Here is an 18,595-nt window from a genome sequence, read left to right as displayed (position 1 = left end):
CCTTGGGAGGAAGCACCTGTTGGCACTTCTTCAGTCTGAACTTGCTGCAGGCCTTGTTCACTTCAAAAGCATAAATGCCCCCTGTTGACATCAAGATAATGTTTAGTGTATTTTAATTACTGAGAGCAAAGAGTTTTTTTATGTGTTTTTTAATTTTTAAAATGATACTTTTTGCCATGTAAAATCAAATTCTTAAAGTTTTCTTTTTTAAAATTTATTTATTTTTATTAAATCACGTGTAAAGTTACAAAACTTTCAGTTTAAGTCTCAGTTACACAATGCTCAAACACCCATCCCTTCACCAGTGCACATATTCCACCACCAAGAACCACAGTAAACCTCCCCCCCACCTCCCCAACCCCCAGCCTCCCTCCCCGCCTGTGTAGCTGATAAATTTTACTTTACTTCCTCTTTACTTTGGTTACATTCAATATTTCAACAAAAAACTCATTATTTTTTGGAGTTTCCCCCCCGCCAAAGTCAGACCTGCTGGAAAGGAAGCATTTGATAATTTGTTTTCCATTGCTGAGAATCAAGTTTTAATTTTGCTCTTGTTTTTAAATAGAAGTCATTCAAAATATTGTTAGGGATCAACTCAGTACCCTTCCAATACTCTCTAGTACCATTACTCTGACTCAATCTTTGCTACTCCTTGTTGATACTTCTTTACTTCTTTTCAATATCCTCCTCCAAGTTTCGATTCTGCCTTACACCCATTTAGCAATTATCACTTAGGTAATTTCCCCTTTTTTTGTATTCATAACTCACTTTATTTCAGAAATATTTTTATTGGTTTTAGGTGTCCATCAAGGTGACATCATGTTTAATGTTAAAAATTTTTGTCTTAGGGTTGAGCTATAGTTCAGTGGGGAAAGTACCTCCCTTGCATGTGAGTGATCAGGGTTCAATGCCAACATCTCATATGATCTCCCAAGCTTACTAGAAGTGATCCCTGAGAACACAGTCAGTAGTAAGCCATGAGTATTTCCTGGAAAAAAAAGTTTTACAGGCTATTATGAGATTGTTTGCAGTACAAATATTAGGCCTGGCAAATCTTAAAAACAGGCCCAGGAAAAAGAATATATTTTTTTCGTTTCCTTATGTGTTTGTGATGGGGATTCTTTCTTTCTGTAAGAATTTTACATTTACAGAAAAATTCAATAATTTTATAGAGTTGTCTTATATACGTTTTCTAATTAACTATAATTAGGTATTATGTTAATCTTGATCATTTGGTTATTGGGTATAGACTTTAGTTGTTGTTATGATTTCTCCATCTTTTCATTTTCAAATAGTTGTCAGTACATTAAACTATTATATTGTATGGTGGTATCTAATTCATTTTTTACTTTATGATTTACTAATTATATAGGTCATAAGTTTTTGTGTTAAATTCTTATCTTATACTGTGAATATCTAGACATATTTTAAAAGGTCAATTCATATTTTATTGCCTTTCTTTTCATATGGACTTTTAAGTGGATGTGTATTTCGTGTTTATTTATTATTGGTCTACTATGGAGAATTTGGCAAAAGAATCTGAACGATATTCTGTATTTGGTTCATTTGTCCTTTTGTTAGTATTAATCTTTGTGATTATTCAGAAGAAATCAGAAACAATTGCATTTTCAGGCAATTAGATTCAGGTTTTTCAGTCAGTTAAATCATCACATTAAGTATGAGTGATTTTTTTCTGAGTTGATCAGCAAATGTGTTCCTGAATTATCCTGTATGTGTTATCTTCCACCACAATCTTTCTCCTTGAATTAGCCATTATGTAAGCTTTTATTATAAATTGGGATGGGAAAAATAATATTAATCTGCAGTGACCACCAGGGTTGAACACAGAAAACATTTCTGCTCTTTCCTACCTGGAGGCTTGAGGAACAAAGGCGCCATTTGGATGTGTTGGAGACCAACCTCTAAACAAGAATAAATTTTTCTTAGAACAGGAAAGACTGAACCAAAGTTTTGTGTCTCCGTTCCCTACCTATACTTCTCACTCACCCTCTGATAAGAGAACAGGTGTCCTATATACAGTGATGACTCCAAGGTTACCACAGTCTGAGAATATGTATCTAAAACAGAATACCCCGAGACCCCAAGGATATAGAATCCACTTGCCTGATTAAACCATTTGAGGGAAAGCTGAGTAAATGCTCTCTATAATATAATGGAGATACTGATAGATGTGGTCTTCTTAGTTTTCTGGTTTGTGTCTGGTGTCCTGGGATCTTTTCATGTCCCAGAGTCCCAGAGAAGAAGGCACTTCATGCAAATCAGTTTCATTTCTCTTTATTTCCCAGTGTAACTCTGATATCTCCTGAAGGAGACCTTGAAAGAGGCAGATAGTGAGACCTCACACAGACAGTGACTATAGAGTGACAGATACTGAGTGATGTGGGTTGATATACGTCAACTATATCTACCCCCATGTGGAGACCTCAGTCCTATATTTTTCTCTAGAAAATCTTGGAGCTGAAAGATAATTTTTGGGAGAACTTTCTTACCCAGTCAGTAATCTATAATTTTCATCTTTTTGAACTCTCGGGCCACTTCAGTAAACTCGCTGCTCTGTGAGTACTTTCAAACTCGTCTCCTCCAGCACAGGTCCAATTAGGAAATCTCAGAACAAGTATCTGGGTGTGATTGAACAGGGCTAAGGTGGGAGGACTAGAGCTGAAGATATGACTCACAGAGTTTCACTAACGTATAAGACATCACAACTCCCATTTGTTCTAAGAAAATATACTTATATGGGGTTACTCCAATTTATCTTCAGATTTTTTTTGAGAAGACACAAAACACTATAAAATGGGATTTATCCCCCAAAGTGGCATATTAAAATAAGAAATAAAAATTTCTATTGATAAGAAAAACAAACAAGCAAAAATAGGCAGAAATACAGTGTCTAGGCTCTTTGGGTTGATCAACAGAACACTTTTATTACCATGTCCACTAATATTATCTATGGGTCTGAAGGAATGGAGAGGACCAAGGTGTATTTTAGAGGTAACGAAATAGGTAGATATGTTACTGCTTTCCAGAACTGGTGAAGTTAACTCACGTTAACTTTAATCATATCCTGAAGGAAAAACATGATCTACTTTGTAATTCCAAACTGTAAGTACATTTTTAATAAGGCAAGACGTGTAGTGATAATGATGAGAAATGAAAGCCAATGCACATAAGATTAATGAAATATGCATTGGCTTTCTTTCATTTCTCATCATTATCACTATACGTCTTGCCTTATACAAAAATGATTCTAATTAAATATTTATGCCTTTTAATGAAATCCAGGCCTGAAACAGTGTATCTACTTTACTACTGCCCTGTGCACTGTTCCCCTTGCTCAGGGTCAAAACAGGTCACCTCTTAGTGTCCTCCTCATGACTTGACCTGGGTTGTATTCTCTGTATTCCACTGGGTTTCCTCAGAAGAGATTTTTCCAGCATGTTCTCTGGGGTCTTTGGTAGTTAGCACTCAGGTGCTGTCTCTCAAACATACTCCTCTCTGATCATGACGTTGTGCCCTATGTTCCAATTCTGTATTTTTAACAGTCTTCACTATTCTGATATGTGACTTGCAAATGTCTTCTCCCATTCCCTAGATTGTCTCTGCTTCCTGTTAAATGTTTCAGTCTTTAGTGCAGAAACTTGTTTGTTGTACCCGGAGACCACACATGGTGATGTTTAGGGGCTACTGGTAAGTTTGGAGGCTGTTCCCAGAGTTTCTAGGGGATCATGCAGTGACAAGGATTGATCCCTGGCCTCCCAAATGCAAAACATTCTTTGTGTGGTCTCAGTCTTCTGAGCGCTCACTCCAGTCCCAGCAATATTTTATCATAATATAGTCCCACTGGTAATTTTGGGATTCATTGATTCAAGTGGTGGCATCATATCTAAAAAATTATTACTAAGATAATTGTTATGAGGATTTTGTTTTCTAGAATCTCTCTTTTGTTAAGATCTAATGCTTAAATAATTAAATAATTTTGATTTTTTCTCTTATGTGACTTAAGACAGAATTCAGTTTCCTTCAATGTTTATATGAATTTCTGTAACATTATTTGTTGAAGATAATATCCCACTCCCACTCCCCATTGTGTTTTCTTGATCACTTGAATATAAGTGTTTGGGTGATTTTCTGACCTCTTATTCCTGTGCCTATGATCTACATGTGTATTTAAATGGTGGCCTGACACCACATTACAAAGTGTACCTTAATAATCTCTTTTGAAACCAAGAGTGACAGATCCACCTTTTTAATTTTCTCACCTTAGTTTTTGCTGAATTGAGTATTTTGCATTCCAGTGTTCATGTGGTATCTCACTCCCAGGAGTCCCTTTCTATGACAGTTGTAGGGATAAATATTCAACATGCTAGGAAACCCAGAAATCTTCTACAGAAGGAAAAATGTGTTGGGTCAACTCTTACAGAATATAAGATAATTGAGCTGTTTGCAAGATTTGGACATTCAGGGGATTGTGATGATAGAAATTTATGGGGGAAAATAAAGTTCACCTTAGGTGTATTCAAAAGTCAGCATGTCAGCAAATATTTGAAAAATCATTAAAAGAATGCTACCCATAGTGTATTTGATTTGCCAAAAACAGTAACAACAAGTCTCACATGGTGATGTTACTGGTGCCCGCTCGAGCAAATCGATGAGCAAGGGGATGACAGGGACAGTGACAGTAATATATATATATATATATATATATATATATATACATATATACATATATAATCTTTTGCAATTTTAAAGATTTAAAATTCCGGGTTGGTAATTTATTGTCCTAGCTTATGACATTTGGCTTTTTCTCCTTAAAGAGTCTATAATTACTTATCAGACAGACACCATGATTGATGCATTGAAAATATTTTCCATGTGACTGAAGGTAACAGAATCTAAAGTCTGGACTAGAGTATTGAACTTACCCTGATGCAGGTAGAGATAGTGGCTTGAGTGTGTGGTGGTATAATATTGTATGCATGAGTCCCTATCATTAGCAGTATTGTAAGTCAAGGTGCCTAAAATGTTTAAAAATTCGCCTTGTGATGTCAGTACCTAAATGAACAATGTATTGATGTTTATTGTTTGCCTTTTCTAACAATTGTGAGTTTCTTTGGATATTTGGACCTGATAACTAACATTGAACTATTCTGCTGCCTCTTTTATCTTTCTCAACACCCTGGGGTAAGGATTTGTGTTTGGATGCACTTGTTGCAAATTGGAGTCCTTTAGTATGCTCCCTCCCCCCAGGTCTACATCTTTAATTCTGACCTAGTTTTGCTGTGATGCCTGAGGTGGCAGAGTGAGTCCTCTGGGAGGAAGCACCTGTGGTGACCTCTAATTCAAGCCAGTGGGTATGTGTGCAATTTGGGCACAGTCAGCCTGAATTGGCAGCAGGATTTGTTCTCCTCAACCTTATTCATAGACCCTCTGGAGACATTCTCTTGATAATAATTAACTGTGGCAGGCCATAGTGATAGGAGAGCAGGTGGGTGCTTGCCTTGCATGCAGCAGACCTGGGTTCAACCCCCAGCATGCCATATGGTTCCCTTGTGCACAGCTAGGAGTGATCTCTGAGTCCAGAGTCAGAAGGAATCCCTGAGCACTGCTGGTGTGGCCTCCAAACTAAAAAATGGATAAATAAATTAACAGTGGTGATTGTTTTTCATGTCAAAAGGCACTTTTCAATTCAGTATTTACTTTTAAAATTACTTTATTTTATTTTTGTTTTGACTTGCTTTGGGGGCTATTCCCAGTGGTGCTCCAAGCTTACTCCCAGCTCTGGCGGGGCTCGAGGGATCAAATATGGGTTAGGTGCTGCTGATAAAACCCATGTCAGCTGCATGCAAGGCAGGTAGCTTGCCCACTATATTGCTCAGGCCCATTATCTTTGAAACAAGTTTTAATGGTTCACCTTATTTACCATGCTAAATGACACCCATTATTTTTTCTTTGTCTCTGCTAATTGTTGTTGGTATCATATTTCTTAGTTTTGTTAAATAAACTACTCTTTAACATCAAGTTCATCTGTTTACTTCTCTGAGTTCCTGTACTGTTTTGATTCCTATACTGTAATATGTAATATGTATGCATATACATATATATGTGCCTTTTGTTTGTATTGTTATTACTACATTTTTTGCATTTTATCCTTGTTCATTTATTTTACAAAATACCCATAATTGTTCATTGAAGTGATATTATGTTTGCTGCTTTAAAATTTTTCCACTTATGCCTGAGAGCTAGTACAGGGATTAAGGGGTTTGCCTTATATGTGAACAACCCTAGTTCCATCACTAGCACCACATATGGTTCCCTGAGCACCCTCAGGAGTGACCCAAGAGCACAGAGACTGGACTAAGCCCTGAGTACCTGTGAATCAGAGAAACAATAAAAACATCATTTGTCACAGAATTTCAACACCTAAGTAGATCTCTTAGTATTGATATGTTTATCTGCCTTTTGTTTGTCAAATTGAGATTTCTCTCAAACTCTGGATGAGGAGTGATACTTTTAACTTGGTTTCACCCAGAAGATGCTTCTTAAAAGGGGCGGGGAGTGGAGTGGTTATGTGTTCTTGATGACAGTTTCTTCTGACTCAAATGCAAGAGATTTCACTGAGGGAGGTTTACAGACAGAATCTCTATCTGATATGGAAGAACCTTTCATGTAGTGGATGACGTGCTCTAAGATCTAACCTCACTTTTTAAAGTTTCCTTTTCACTGAGATAGCTTTAGATTACACAAGTGTGTCTATGCTATTAGATTTACAGTTTTGCGTTCTTCAGAGTATATGTCACTACACAACAGCCACCACTCAAGTACTGTATCTCTATTGCTGTTTTGTTTTTGAGCCACATCCAGCAGTGCTCAGAGATTACTCCTTTTCTGCACTCAGGGAATCACTCCTGGAAGTGCTGAAGGGATAATATTGGATGTTGGAGATTGAATCCAGATTGGTGGCATGCAAAGCAAGTGCCTTGCCCTCTGTACTATCTCTCTGGCCCCTCTAAAATTTATTTTTAATTTTTTAATTGAATCGCATGAGATAAACAATTTTAAAGTTCTTCATAAATCACGTGAGATAACCAATTATGAAATTCTTTCACACTGTTGCAACATCCTTTTCTCACCAGTGTGCATTTACCACTACCGATGTCCCCAGTTTCCCTCCAGCTCCCTCATATCCCACCCTACCAGCCTCTATGGAAGGAATTTTCTCTCTCTCCCTCTTTCTCTCTCTCTCTCCCTCTCTCTCTCTCTCCCTCTCTTCCCTCTCTCTCTCTTCTCTCTCTCTCCCTCTCTTTCTCTCTTTCTCTCTCTCCCCCCATGTGGGTCTTATGGTTAGCAATACAGATACTGAAACATTATCAGGTATATTCCTTTACCTAATTTCAAAACCCAGTTCCTGTCCAAAATGTTCATTTCCAACTACTATTGTTTATTGTTACACTGGTCTCTTCTCTATCCTAACTGCTCTTTGCTGCCCAAACACCATTGTGACAAGCTACCAATCATTGAATCATTGACTAGTACTCCTGGTCCCAGTCTTCTCTGGCCTTTGTTATTAACTTCATCCCCAAAATGAACGCAGTCATTCTACATCTATCTCTCTCTTTCTCAATTATTTCATTTACATAAGACTCTCCATATCTATCAGTTTATAAGCAAATTTCATATCTTCATTTTTCCTAATAGCTGTGCAGTATTCTATTGTGTAGATGTGCCATAGTTTCTTTATCCATTTTTCTGTTGTCAGGCACTCAGGTTTTTTACAGATTCTGGCTATTGTGAATAGTGCTGCAAGGAACATAGGAGTGCAGTTGGGTTTCTGCTGTGTGGTTTTAGTCCCCCAGGGTATATTACCAGAAGTAATAGCGCTGAGTCAAATGGCTGCTCAATTTATAGTTATATGAGGAATATCCATATTATTTTCCTCCAAGGCTACAGCAGTTCAGCACTCCCAACAACAATGAAGGAGAGTATACATTCTCCTGCATCTGTGCCAGTGTTTATTTTTGATGTATTCCAGCCTCTGTGGTGTGAGGTGATATCTCATCATTGTTTGGATCTGCATCTCCCTGATGATTAGCAATATAGAGCATTTTTTCATGTGTCTTTTGGCCAATTATATTTCTTCTCTGAGGAAGTTTCTATTCATTTTTTCTCCCCATTTTTGATGGGCTTGGATGTTTTTTCCTTGTAAAGATCTATTAGTATCTTATATAGCTTGGACATTAATCCATTATCAGATGGGTACTGGATAAATAATTTTCCCCTATCTGTGGGCTGTCTGTGTATCATGGTCACTGTTTCTTTGGAGGCGCAGAAACTTCTTAGCTTCCTATAGTACCATATGTTTCTCTTTGCTTCTACTAGCTTAGTCAGTGGTGTTTTATCTTTTTTTTTAAAATTTTATTGAATCACCATGAGACAGTTACAAGCTTTCATGTTTGGATTACAATCACATACTGATCAAACACCCATTCCTCCACCAGTGCACATTCCTCACCACTGATATCTCCGGAATACCCTCTTTGAAGTGCCTTTCACTTTAATGTCATGGATGTTTTTGCCTACATTTTCTTCCATGTGTCTTATGGATTTAGGTTTTATGTTGAGATATTTAATTCATTTTAATATGACTTTTTTGCATGCTTAGAACGAGGTCTAAGTTCATGTTTTACATGTAACTGCCCAGTTTTTCCAGCACACTTGTTGAATAGGCTTTCCTTGCTCCACTTCATATTTCTTGTTCCCTTATCAAATATTAAATGATCACGTATTTGAGGACTCGTGTCAAGATATTCATCTCTATTCCATTGGTCTACAGGTCTGTCTTTATTCCAATACCATGATGTTTTAATTACTTCTGCTTTGTATTACAGTTTGAATTGGGGGACGTTGATACCTATCTTATTCATTTTTCCAAAGATTTCTTTCTCTATTTGTAGGGGTATAGTGTTCCATATGAATCTCAGGAGTGTTTAGTTTATTTCTTTGAAAAAGAATACTATGGGTATTCTAATAGGGGTGGTATTAAATCTATGCCATGCCTGGAAAATATTGTAGTTTTGACAATGTTAATTCTCCCAGTCCATGAGTAGGGGATGTGTCTCCATTTCCTCATGTTCTCCTGTATTTCTTGGAGTAGCGTTTTGTCGTTTTCTTTATACCAGTACCTAATCTTCTTAGTTAAGCCTGTTTCAGTTTTGCAGCTGTCTTTTGTAGTTTTAATTCATGGAATTGGACTCTTATTTATTTACAAATCTTTAGTTTTTATTTATTTTTATTATATAGATAAAAATTTCTCTTTGGTCTCTGGTTGCATTGAACTACACTTATATTACTCTAGCTTCAGAAGTTTGTAGAAATTTAACCATTGAGAGTCAAGATAGATGGCAGATATTATAGACACCAACCTCTCCTCCTCCATAAATTTACAACTAAAAATGATGGCATATAACATAGACTTTCAAAAGGACTAGACATCTGAAATTGATGTCATTGGAGAATGGGGAAAGAGCAGAGAATGTCTTAGTAGGTAGGAGAAACTGAAAATGTGGTGAGTTGTGTTTGGCCTTGTGGTAATTAATGTATGCTATGAAAGCTACGATTATGGATCTGAGATGTTTACAGATTGCAATTCTTAACTAGAAGCAAGGTTGATTAGAGTTCTTCTTTTGCCTTACTAGATGTGTTCCTATGTGTGATTTTTCCATCAAGATAATAGCATTAGAACCATGTCTACCTGCTGGACCTCCCTAGTACTTTCTTCAGACTTGGTAGTCAATGTCCTCAACATCTCAAAAAACCTGGGATTGCAGCTTTAGAATTGATGCAGTCTGGTAGGATTTGAAAGGACTGTTTATTGAAATGTCTGCAGAGACAATGTTAAGGATAGTGTTAGGGAAGTTCTGCTGGGGATATACCCAGGCAATGTCCAGAATCTATGCTCTTTGGAGAAGATAATTTTATAAACCACTGTCCCCACCACATAAGTACAAGAACATTTGGAAGAATATCTAGATTTGATAACTCAGATTCCCAACAAAAAGAAATTTAAGAAGTGCATTGAGCAGTCTCAGAATGGGGCTTATTCCTGTTTTGGGCTATTCGACTGGCAAATAATATTATTGCTCAGATGAAGGAATGATACAGAATTTCATGGACAGCAGAAACTTAAAGAGCTAAAGTGCTTGCTTGCACGTGGCTGACTTTATTTGATCTCTAGTACTGCCTGTGGTCCCCTAGAACCACTAGCATTACTCCTGAGAACAGAAGGAAGAATAGCTCCTGAGACCTCAGGGTATGGCCCACATCCAAGCCAAAAATATTATTCTGGAAGGTGCCCATTTTGTGTGGTGAGAGCCTCCAAAGTAGTGCTCAGAGGACCTAGTCTACACAATCCTTGATAATGTGCCAATTGAGGCCAATGTTCAATGTTATGACCCTTTTGCTCTGCTCTGGTGCAACAGTGTAGGGGGCCACCAGGGCAACCTCCCAGGGTTATCCCTAACCTGGTAGGGACTACAGATCAAACTGGGGATCAACAGCAGCCTTGTAAAGCAAATCACACAACTGACCCCTAAACTATCTCCCTTTTCACCCCCTTATATTTTCATTTTCCTCTACCACTTGACAAGGTATGTCCTATTATTTAAAACTTTTGGATTTGCCTCACTGTACTAGTAAATACTGCAAACACTGACCCTGAAGAAGAACAAGGGTTTCTAGGAATAAGTCTCTACTAGTTTATTTATCACAATACAATTTGTAACTATAAACTCTAAACGTACAATTACCAAAGCATAACAATGTTTCTTCACAGCAAGCATGAGCCAGAGAGTTGAAATGATTTAAGGAAAATGAATATGAATATAAATTTCCTAAAGCTTTAGGTCTCAGGAACAACAGGCAAGTCCTGGCTCATAAAGAGCATCACGTATGAGGTGAGGACAAAGTGGAACTAGATACCTGGGTGACATGAAAGGACTTCTTCACTTCTTGTCGCCCCATCTCATCCACATCACCATATGGTTGCAGCTATTTTAGCCCTAGAAATAAAATTGTAGATATTTATGTGTGTGACCAACTAGATATTTCTACTGAACTCATTCTTTATTTTTAGAATGTGTTAGAGGAAGACAGGAGAGGAAGCATGTGGGGACACAGGAAGAGATAGAGGAACGTACAGAAATGAACAGATAGCAGATTTGAGTCTATACATCAGGAGCAGGAACTCTTGGTGGTATGGACACTATAGTCACTGACCTGACAAGAATGCTCATCCTTGTCCTCAAAGGAACGAACAAGAGGTTCATTATTTCAGGATAAGACAATTAGACCTGGAACCATGAGAGTAAATCAAATCCAGCAAATTTAGGGTTTACCTTTGGAGCTTCTTTTAGGAACCCCAATGTTGTCATTGTTTCCTGTAAATAAAAATATAGATATTATATCATGTCTTTCTATGTAGCTTTTATGGATAAAGTTACCTTAACATCGGACACTTAAAGAGAGTGCAGCCACGAGGGCTTCCCCACTTCGCCGCGCCCGCAGCCCGAGTATGACAGAGGAAGATGAGGGAGCTGCTTTGGACACCAGCAGCCCACCAGCAACCTGCAGTATGTGATTTGAGCGTTTCCGCCAGGCCCCCCTTGCGGGGGCCCGGCGTTTCTCTCTCTCTTTTTTCTCTCTCTCTCTCTCTCTCTCTCCTTCAACTTCTCCTGAGCACAGCACAGCCTCCACCCCACTTCTCTGAGCACAAAATGGAGAGACGCACCCAAATGCGCGGCGCGGCTGGCGGGAGATCGAGGGCGGGGAAGTACCGGTCTCCGCCCACATCGGACACTTAAAGAGAGTGCAGCCACGTGGGCTTCCCCACTTCGCCGTGCCCACAGCCCCAGTATGACTGAGGAGGACAAGGGAGCTTTCCCACTTCCGCCAGTGCGCGGGGGCCCGGTATTTCTCTAGGTTTTCCCATCTTATGAGCACCATAAAAGGGAAAAAGATTGTAGTGATAGAATTTCAGGCAGAATTTTCCCTGGTCTTTATACAGAAACCCAAAACCGCGCGGCCGCTGCTGCGGCCGCGCAACCTAATGTCATCTTAGTATCAGCAATATGAAATGGTTCCTTCTTAATGGGTCGGACTTTTGTGGGAGATCAAAACAAGAATAGTAAGTCTTTTGTTGAAATATTGAAGGCAATCAAAGTGGTAGCCATCTCTCTAGACTGAACTAAGCTATATCCCCAAGCCGGCTGAGAAGAAATATCCTTCTTTCTCGGGAAGAAACGCGGCGTGGTGTCAAACATAGTGTGATGTCCATTAAGCAAACAGACCTGGTGGTGTGGGAATGGGATATAAGGGGAAAAGTTATGTACATGGAACAGCGGGACACTGGTGGAATCTCGAGCCGGAGCCGATACCAGCGCAAGATTTTTGGTTCCAGAAACTGCTTGCAGACACTCTACTAGACTATCAACTAAGCCAGAGCCCCATGCTGGCTGATGACGGGAAATAACCATCCTCTTCGGTTTTTTTTCCCTTTGTCAGACAGCGTGGCGATTACTAAACAGGCATGAACTCGGTGGTGCGGGGCAAGGGGGAAAAAGAAAAGTTATGTAACAAACAGCAGGACTTAATATCTCTATATTCTTAGCAGTGGAGAACTATCAAATGCCTCCTTGGCAATAGGACTGTCTTTTTCTTCTTGGGGGGAAATCCCAGCAACGGTAGTGAGTTGTGTGTTGAAACATGGAATGCAATTGAGATAAGCATAAACAAAGTAAAACTTATCACGTACAAGGGTGGGGACTGGGGAGGTGGGAGGGGGCGGCAGATATACTGGGGGGGTTGGTGATGGAAGATGGGCACTGGTGAAGGGAAGGGTGTTTGAGTATTATATAACTGACATAATCCTGAGAACTATGTAACCCTCCACATGGTGATTCAATAAAAAAATTAAAAAAAATAAAGTTACCTTAAGTGATATCCTTGATGTGTGGCCAGCCGGCATCAATATCTTGGACTGTTGGTCAACTGCTTGCAGGGATCAAGAAGTAGAGGATACAGTCCAGTTTAAGGAGAAGGAAACAATCAGAGGAACGCTTTTGGGTCCTGAATGGTGTTGCCTATAAGAGTAGCACATCCCTCTCCGAGTTTATCACTTTTGCTGGAATACATCAATGTTGACCCAGAACCTCAAATCCAGTTTCCCCCTCTAGCCCCCTCTGTTCAGACTTTGCAATGGAAGCTTCAGTACCTGAGAGTATGAGTCAAGACCATTTCTTTTCTGGATTTTTTTTTATTTGAGTCTGCACAGCTTCTCATATCTGAGTGCCTTATCTTTATGATCAAAGCAAATGACATAGCCCTGAGCACAGGGGACTGTCAGTAAGGGTGAGGGGTGGATGGTCATGTAAAGCAATTCTCAAATGCCTACAAAAACATATTCTAAGTGCTGTAAAAGGATTTCTATGTTTATTATGGTGCTTGTGATCTGAGCAATGCAGGCTTAAATTGCAATGTAAATAGCACTGTAGCATTGTCGGGCACCAGTAACATCTCCATTGTGAGACTTGTTACTGTTTTTGGCATATCGAATATACGATGGGTAACTTGCCAGGCTCTGCCATGTCAGCAGGATACTCTCGGTAGCTTGCTGGGCTCTCTGAGAGGGACGGAGGAATCAAACTCGGGTTGGCCGAGTGCAAAGCAAATGCCCTACTGTGCTAAGCTGTTGCTCCAGTCTTTTAAAATTCAGCCCAATTGGTTCTAGTTTGATCATCCCCCACCCCGACACCCACATCATGGTTTAGAAAGTTGTTCATGATGATTGAATATAGGTATTCAATATTTCAACACCCATCTCACCATCATTACCACTTTCCTCCCACCACCTTCTCCATTTTCCCAACCACCCCTCAAGCCTGTGCCCATAGCAGGCCGACAATAATTTACTTTATAAAGTTTTTTATCCCTAACAGAATGATAAAAAATATTTCTATAAAGGGCACTGGCGGAGGGATGGGTACTCAATCACTGTATGACTGAAATGCAAGCACGAAAGTTTATAAGTATGTAACCGTACCTCACAATGATTCACTAATTAAAAAAAAAGAGGAAAACTTAAAATTCTGAAAAAGAGGCACAATAAAAACCTATCCTTTCTACCTTCAAGATTTAAAAAATTATATTTCTGCATAACAATATTTGTGAAAATTGTATCTCAGCACGAGACATGAAATCCTTGTGTGAGGCTTTTACTAAGCTGTTGCTGGAAGTTAACCTTCATTGTTAATGTTTTTGTTAGCGGAGATTGGTTGGTTTCTACTTTACATGCCATCCATCTACTACTGGCATATCAGTGATGTAGATGATGGACATGCCTTTGCTGTTGCATGCTCTAGAAACTCAAGAGCTCTTAACTGGGCTGTCCGGTTGGAGTTCAATTTTTAACTGGAATGTGGTTTTAGGGGAGTGACTGCAAGGGTTTTGTTTGGCAAGAGCTGGCCCACCCATCCCCCTCCCAGAGCTCTCAGTAAGGAATGGGTTTTTGAGACTTTTGTGTGTGTGTGGCTAGGTGAGTTCTTTAGAGATTTGTTTGAGTCTCTGGAATAAGTCCAGTAGATGAGGAACTTACACAGTTATGGAGGTGGGATGTGAGTGGCTTTTAAAATTTAATTAGCTGAGTAAAATTTTGACCTCTGCATGAGTTTCTTATTGTTATTGAAAGTTCATTAGAAGTTTTAAATTCAACTACATTGCATAAGAAAATGCTGGATAGGTCATTATGAAAGAAAAATTACTTCCAAATAAAATTGCTATATGCTAAAGTAGCTTTATGTTGGAAGAGGGTCATTATTTAAGTTTCAAAACAGATGAAAGTTTTTGTACCACTTCCTCTTATGCCTGTGTCACTGTGATTAGTACCACTGTCATAAATCATACAGTAATAGTCAGCCTCATCCTCAGGCTGCAGCCCAGAGATGTGCAAGAGTCCCGCATTGGCTGAGGTGTCTTTGGATCCAGAGAAGCGATTGGAAACTCCAGATCCCAACTGTGTACTTGTGTAGTAATACAGCAGAAACCTAGGAGAGTTGCCAGTCTTCTGCTGGTACCAGCGTACTGCATAGCTGCCAACACTGAAACCACTGCTGAGGGTGCAGGTGAGTCTGGCTGTTGTTCCAGGAGATGCAGAGACCGAGGGCTCCTGAGTCAGCACAGGCTGGAGAGGGACCCTGCGAAGAAAGACTTGTATTATCTTCAGGCAAGAATCAGGTTAAACTCATCAATACTATGAACAAGGAGGAAGTTCTACCAGGCAGCCTCTTGAGTCCTAGCCATACCTGTGCAGTGAAAGAGGAGCGTGAGCAGGAGAGCAGTCCAGGCCATGGTGCACACCACCCTCTGATCCCACAGTGGGCACTGGCTGCCCCACACCTACTTGTCTCCCTCTGCCAGAGGAGGAGCTGTCCATACAAATCAGTTAAATCTAATAACTGCCCATCTCCTACTGTTCATGTTGGTGGGGCTCAGCTCACACTCCAGACAGAATGGACAGAGTTTTGAGGGGTGTTTTGGCAGGAAGCACCTGCAGAGAACACACACAGGTCCTAGCCCAGAGTACACAAGAGCTGAATCCCACTCATTGTTCACAGGCCCAAACCCCAGGACTGGTTTCTCTGAGTTAATGGCCCTCACTTAGCAGCTGTGCTAAAAAGGAAGGGAGTTCCACAGCTCCCTCTATTGGCTATACTTGAAAAGAATAGAAAAAAAACCCTGATTTTTTGTATTATTGAGTTAGTGAAATGCATATTCATCTAGAAAAATACAAAATTGGCTGCATTTGAAATAAAACAAATAAAATATTAGTTTTTTTCACAACCTATGAAAAGTTATTATGTAGGCATTCCATAGAATGGCTTACAATTCGATACTTTCTCAGAAAATTTCAAGATGTTAAATTTAAAATTTTTTTCACATCACATAAATTTTCTTCATCTACTATTTGGGCCCACATCTGGCAGTGTTCAATGTTTGCTCCACGATCTGAACTCAGGAATCACCCTGGGACTATTTGAAGTTCCTGGGTGTTTATGTGCAGGGCAAATGCTCTATTACTATGGCGCAGTCTACATACATTTCATAAAAGGAAAATATTCTAATTCTTGTGATATAGTTATAATAGTGGTAAATATAGCTTACTAGTATTTATTCAATTAAGAAAATTATGCAAAAGTTATATTTTAATATAACTGTTATGAATATATTTTTTAAAATTCTAGTGAAAGATTTACAAATTGGTTAAAAGGACAAATTAGCATTCATTGCAATGACACATGTTTGACCTTGTTTACATATCTTAAAGTGATATATCATATTAATACTTGAATAAAATTATTTCTCACAGTTGACTCATGATCAAATTCAAATAAATTCTGAAAGGCCAAAATAGAAATTTACACATGAGATTATGACTTAGCTCTCCTTCTCTCTCTGTCTCTCTCTCACACACACATATTACACAAACTCATGCATATACTATAGATAGACTTCATGATATGGCCGAGACAAAGATGAGCTTAATTTTCATTATTATTTCACATTATTATGAAAGTATTAGAAAATAGCATAAAATAAGTGATGGGAATGGTATAATTTGGTAATGTATGAATGGAAATGTGCTTCTTTTTTGCATTTGTTCCTTTGGCCAGCTGCATGAATTTTATATGTTATAAAGAGCCATTAAATGTAGGCTAGTTTCATGTCTCTAGACTGAACTAAGCCATAGCCCCACGCCTGCCGAGGAGGGGAAATATCCTTCTTTCTCAACTTTCCCCCCCTGCCCCCCCGCCATATTATGAGGACTATTAAGCAGGCACAAACTTGGGGCCGAGGGAAGGAGAAAAAAAAAGAGTTATGTACTTGGAACAGCGGGATTTCGTATCTCTTCATTCTCAGTAATGGAAAACTAATTATCAAATGCTTCCTTGGCAGTAGGGCTGTCTTTTTTGGGGGGAAACTCCAACAACAATAGTGAGTTTTGTGTTGAAATATGGAATGTAATCAAGGTAAACAGAAAATGAAGTGAAATTTATCACTTACGCAGGTGGGGGTGGGGGGCGGGGGGTGGGAGGTATACTGGGGTTTTTGGTGGTGGAATATGGGCACTGGTAAAGGGATGGGTGTTTGAGTATTGTATAAATGAGATATAAACCTGAGAACTTTGTAACTTTCCACATGGTGATTCAATAAAATAAATAACAAAAATAAATAAATAAAAATTAATTAATTAATAAATAGATTTAGGCTAGTTAAAAAAAATTAATTCCCATCTCCCCACCCTTCCAGGATCCTGGCTGTCATGTCCACAAACTGCTCTTGGCATATTTGTTTCCACACTTTGCACCAGGCTGATTTCACTACGGAGCCTGGAGCAGGCATCCTCTCTCCGCCTGCCCCAAAGGAAGCCCTGCAGCTGCAAACCTCCAGAACCCAATCCCTGTCACTCTTGTGGTAGATATTCATAGGCTTGTCCTGGCTTGGCCCCCCCCCACACAAGAGAATAAATCTGCTGAAAAACCCAGGTATGTGGGACCAGTAACTGAAAACTCCAGCCCTCAAGAGGTGGGAACTGGCCTACCCTTTCCCATCTGCCTGCCCTTTAAGGGTCCTGACTGTCACACCCACAAACTGCCTCTGGGTGCCATTTAAGCTCATAAATGGCCCTGATCCAGAGACTCACAAATGAATCTCTGAACCCAGCAGCTCACTGCAGAATGTCTCCGGACCCCATTTATTTAAAGTTTTAGAGTTCTGGGAAACGGTGACCATGCATCATCTCATATTATTCTTCTTTTTTAACTCTTTTGTAGAAATACTGTGAGATAGGATCTTATAGATATTGATACTACTCATAACAAATAATACAAAATAAATTATCTTGCATTTGCCTGTGGGGCAGGCCTGAGTGGTGGTGGGAAAATTCGAAAACATGGTGATGGGAAGGTGTAATGGTGGTGGGATTGGTGTTGAATATTGATGGAATCAATTATTGTGAACAACCTTATGAAAATAAAATTTTTTAAAAATGTTAAATGCCCTTTTGGACCCTGCTGTGGAGCGAGCATGATGGAAGAGCCCAAGGAAGCGCCCTTGGACTCCAAGCAGCCCACTGAACTAATTCCGGCATGGGACCAGAGACCCCACGGTGCGCTGAAACAGTGGGAACCGGGCATCCCACAATTCTTTTAACCTCTCTCTCTCTCAACTCCTCCCTCCTGAGCACAGCGCAGGATCCGTGGTTTTTCTGAGCGCAAAATGGAGACGCCGAGCCTCTCTCTAGGCTTCTCCATCTTATGAGCACCATAAAAGGGTAAAAGTTTGTAGTGATGTTATTTCTGGTTGTACTTTCCCTGGACTTTATACAGAAACCCAAAACCTAATGTCATCTTAGCATCAGCAATATGTAATATGTCCCTTTTTAATGGGTCGGACTTTTGTGGGAGATCCTAACAAGAATAGTAAGTCTGTTGCTGAAATATTGAAGGCAATCAAAGTGGTAGCCATC

At 39.4% G+C, this 18,595-nt stretch overlaps 1 gene segment (V, D, J or C); it reads right to left on the bottom strand.

The window, feature by feature from the left end:
* Positions 1-14,887: 14,887 nt before the first annotated feature.
* Positions 14,888-15,417, bottom strand: LOC129407055 (immunoglobulin lambda variable 5-37-like). The segment is given in 2 exon segments: positions 14,888-15,254; positions 15,362-15,417. Coding segments are annotated over 2 exon segments (423 nt in total).
* Positions 15,418-18,595: the final 3,178 nt, after the last annotated feature.

This window comes from Sorex araneus, chromosome 9 (genome assembly GCF_027595985.1).
Source record: "Sorex araneus isolate mSorAra2 chromosome 9, mSorAra2.pri, whole genome shotgun sequence".
NCBI lineage: Eukaryota > Metazoa > Chordata > Mammalia > Eulipotyphla > Soricidae > Sorex > Sorex araneus.
Note: the sequence above shows the minus strand (reverse complement) of the source record. Positions and strands in the feature narration are given on the sequence as shown.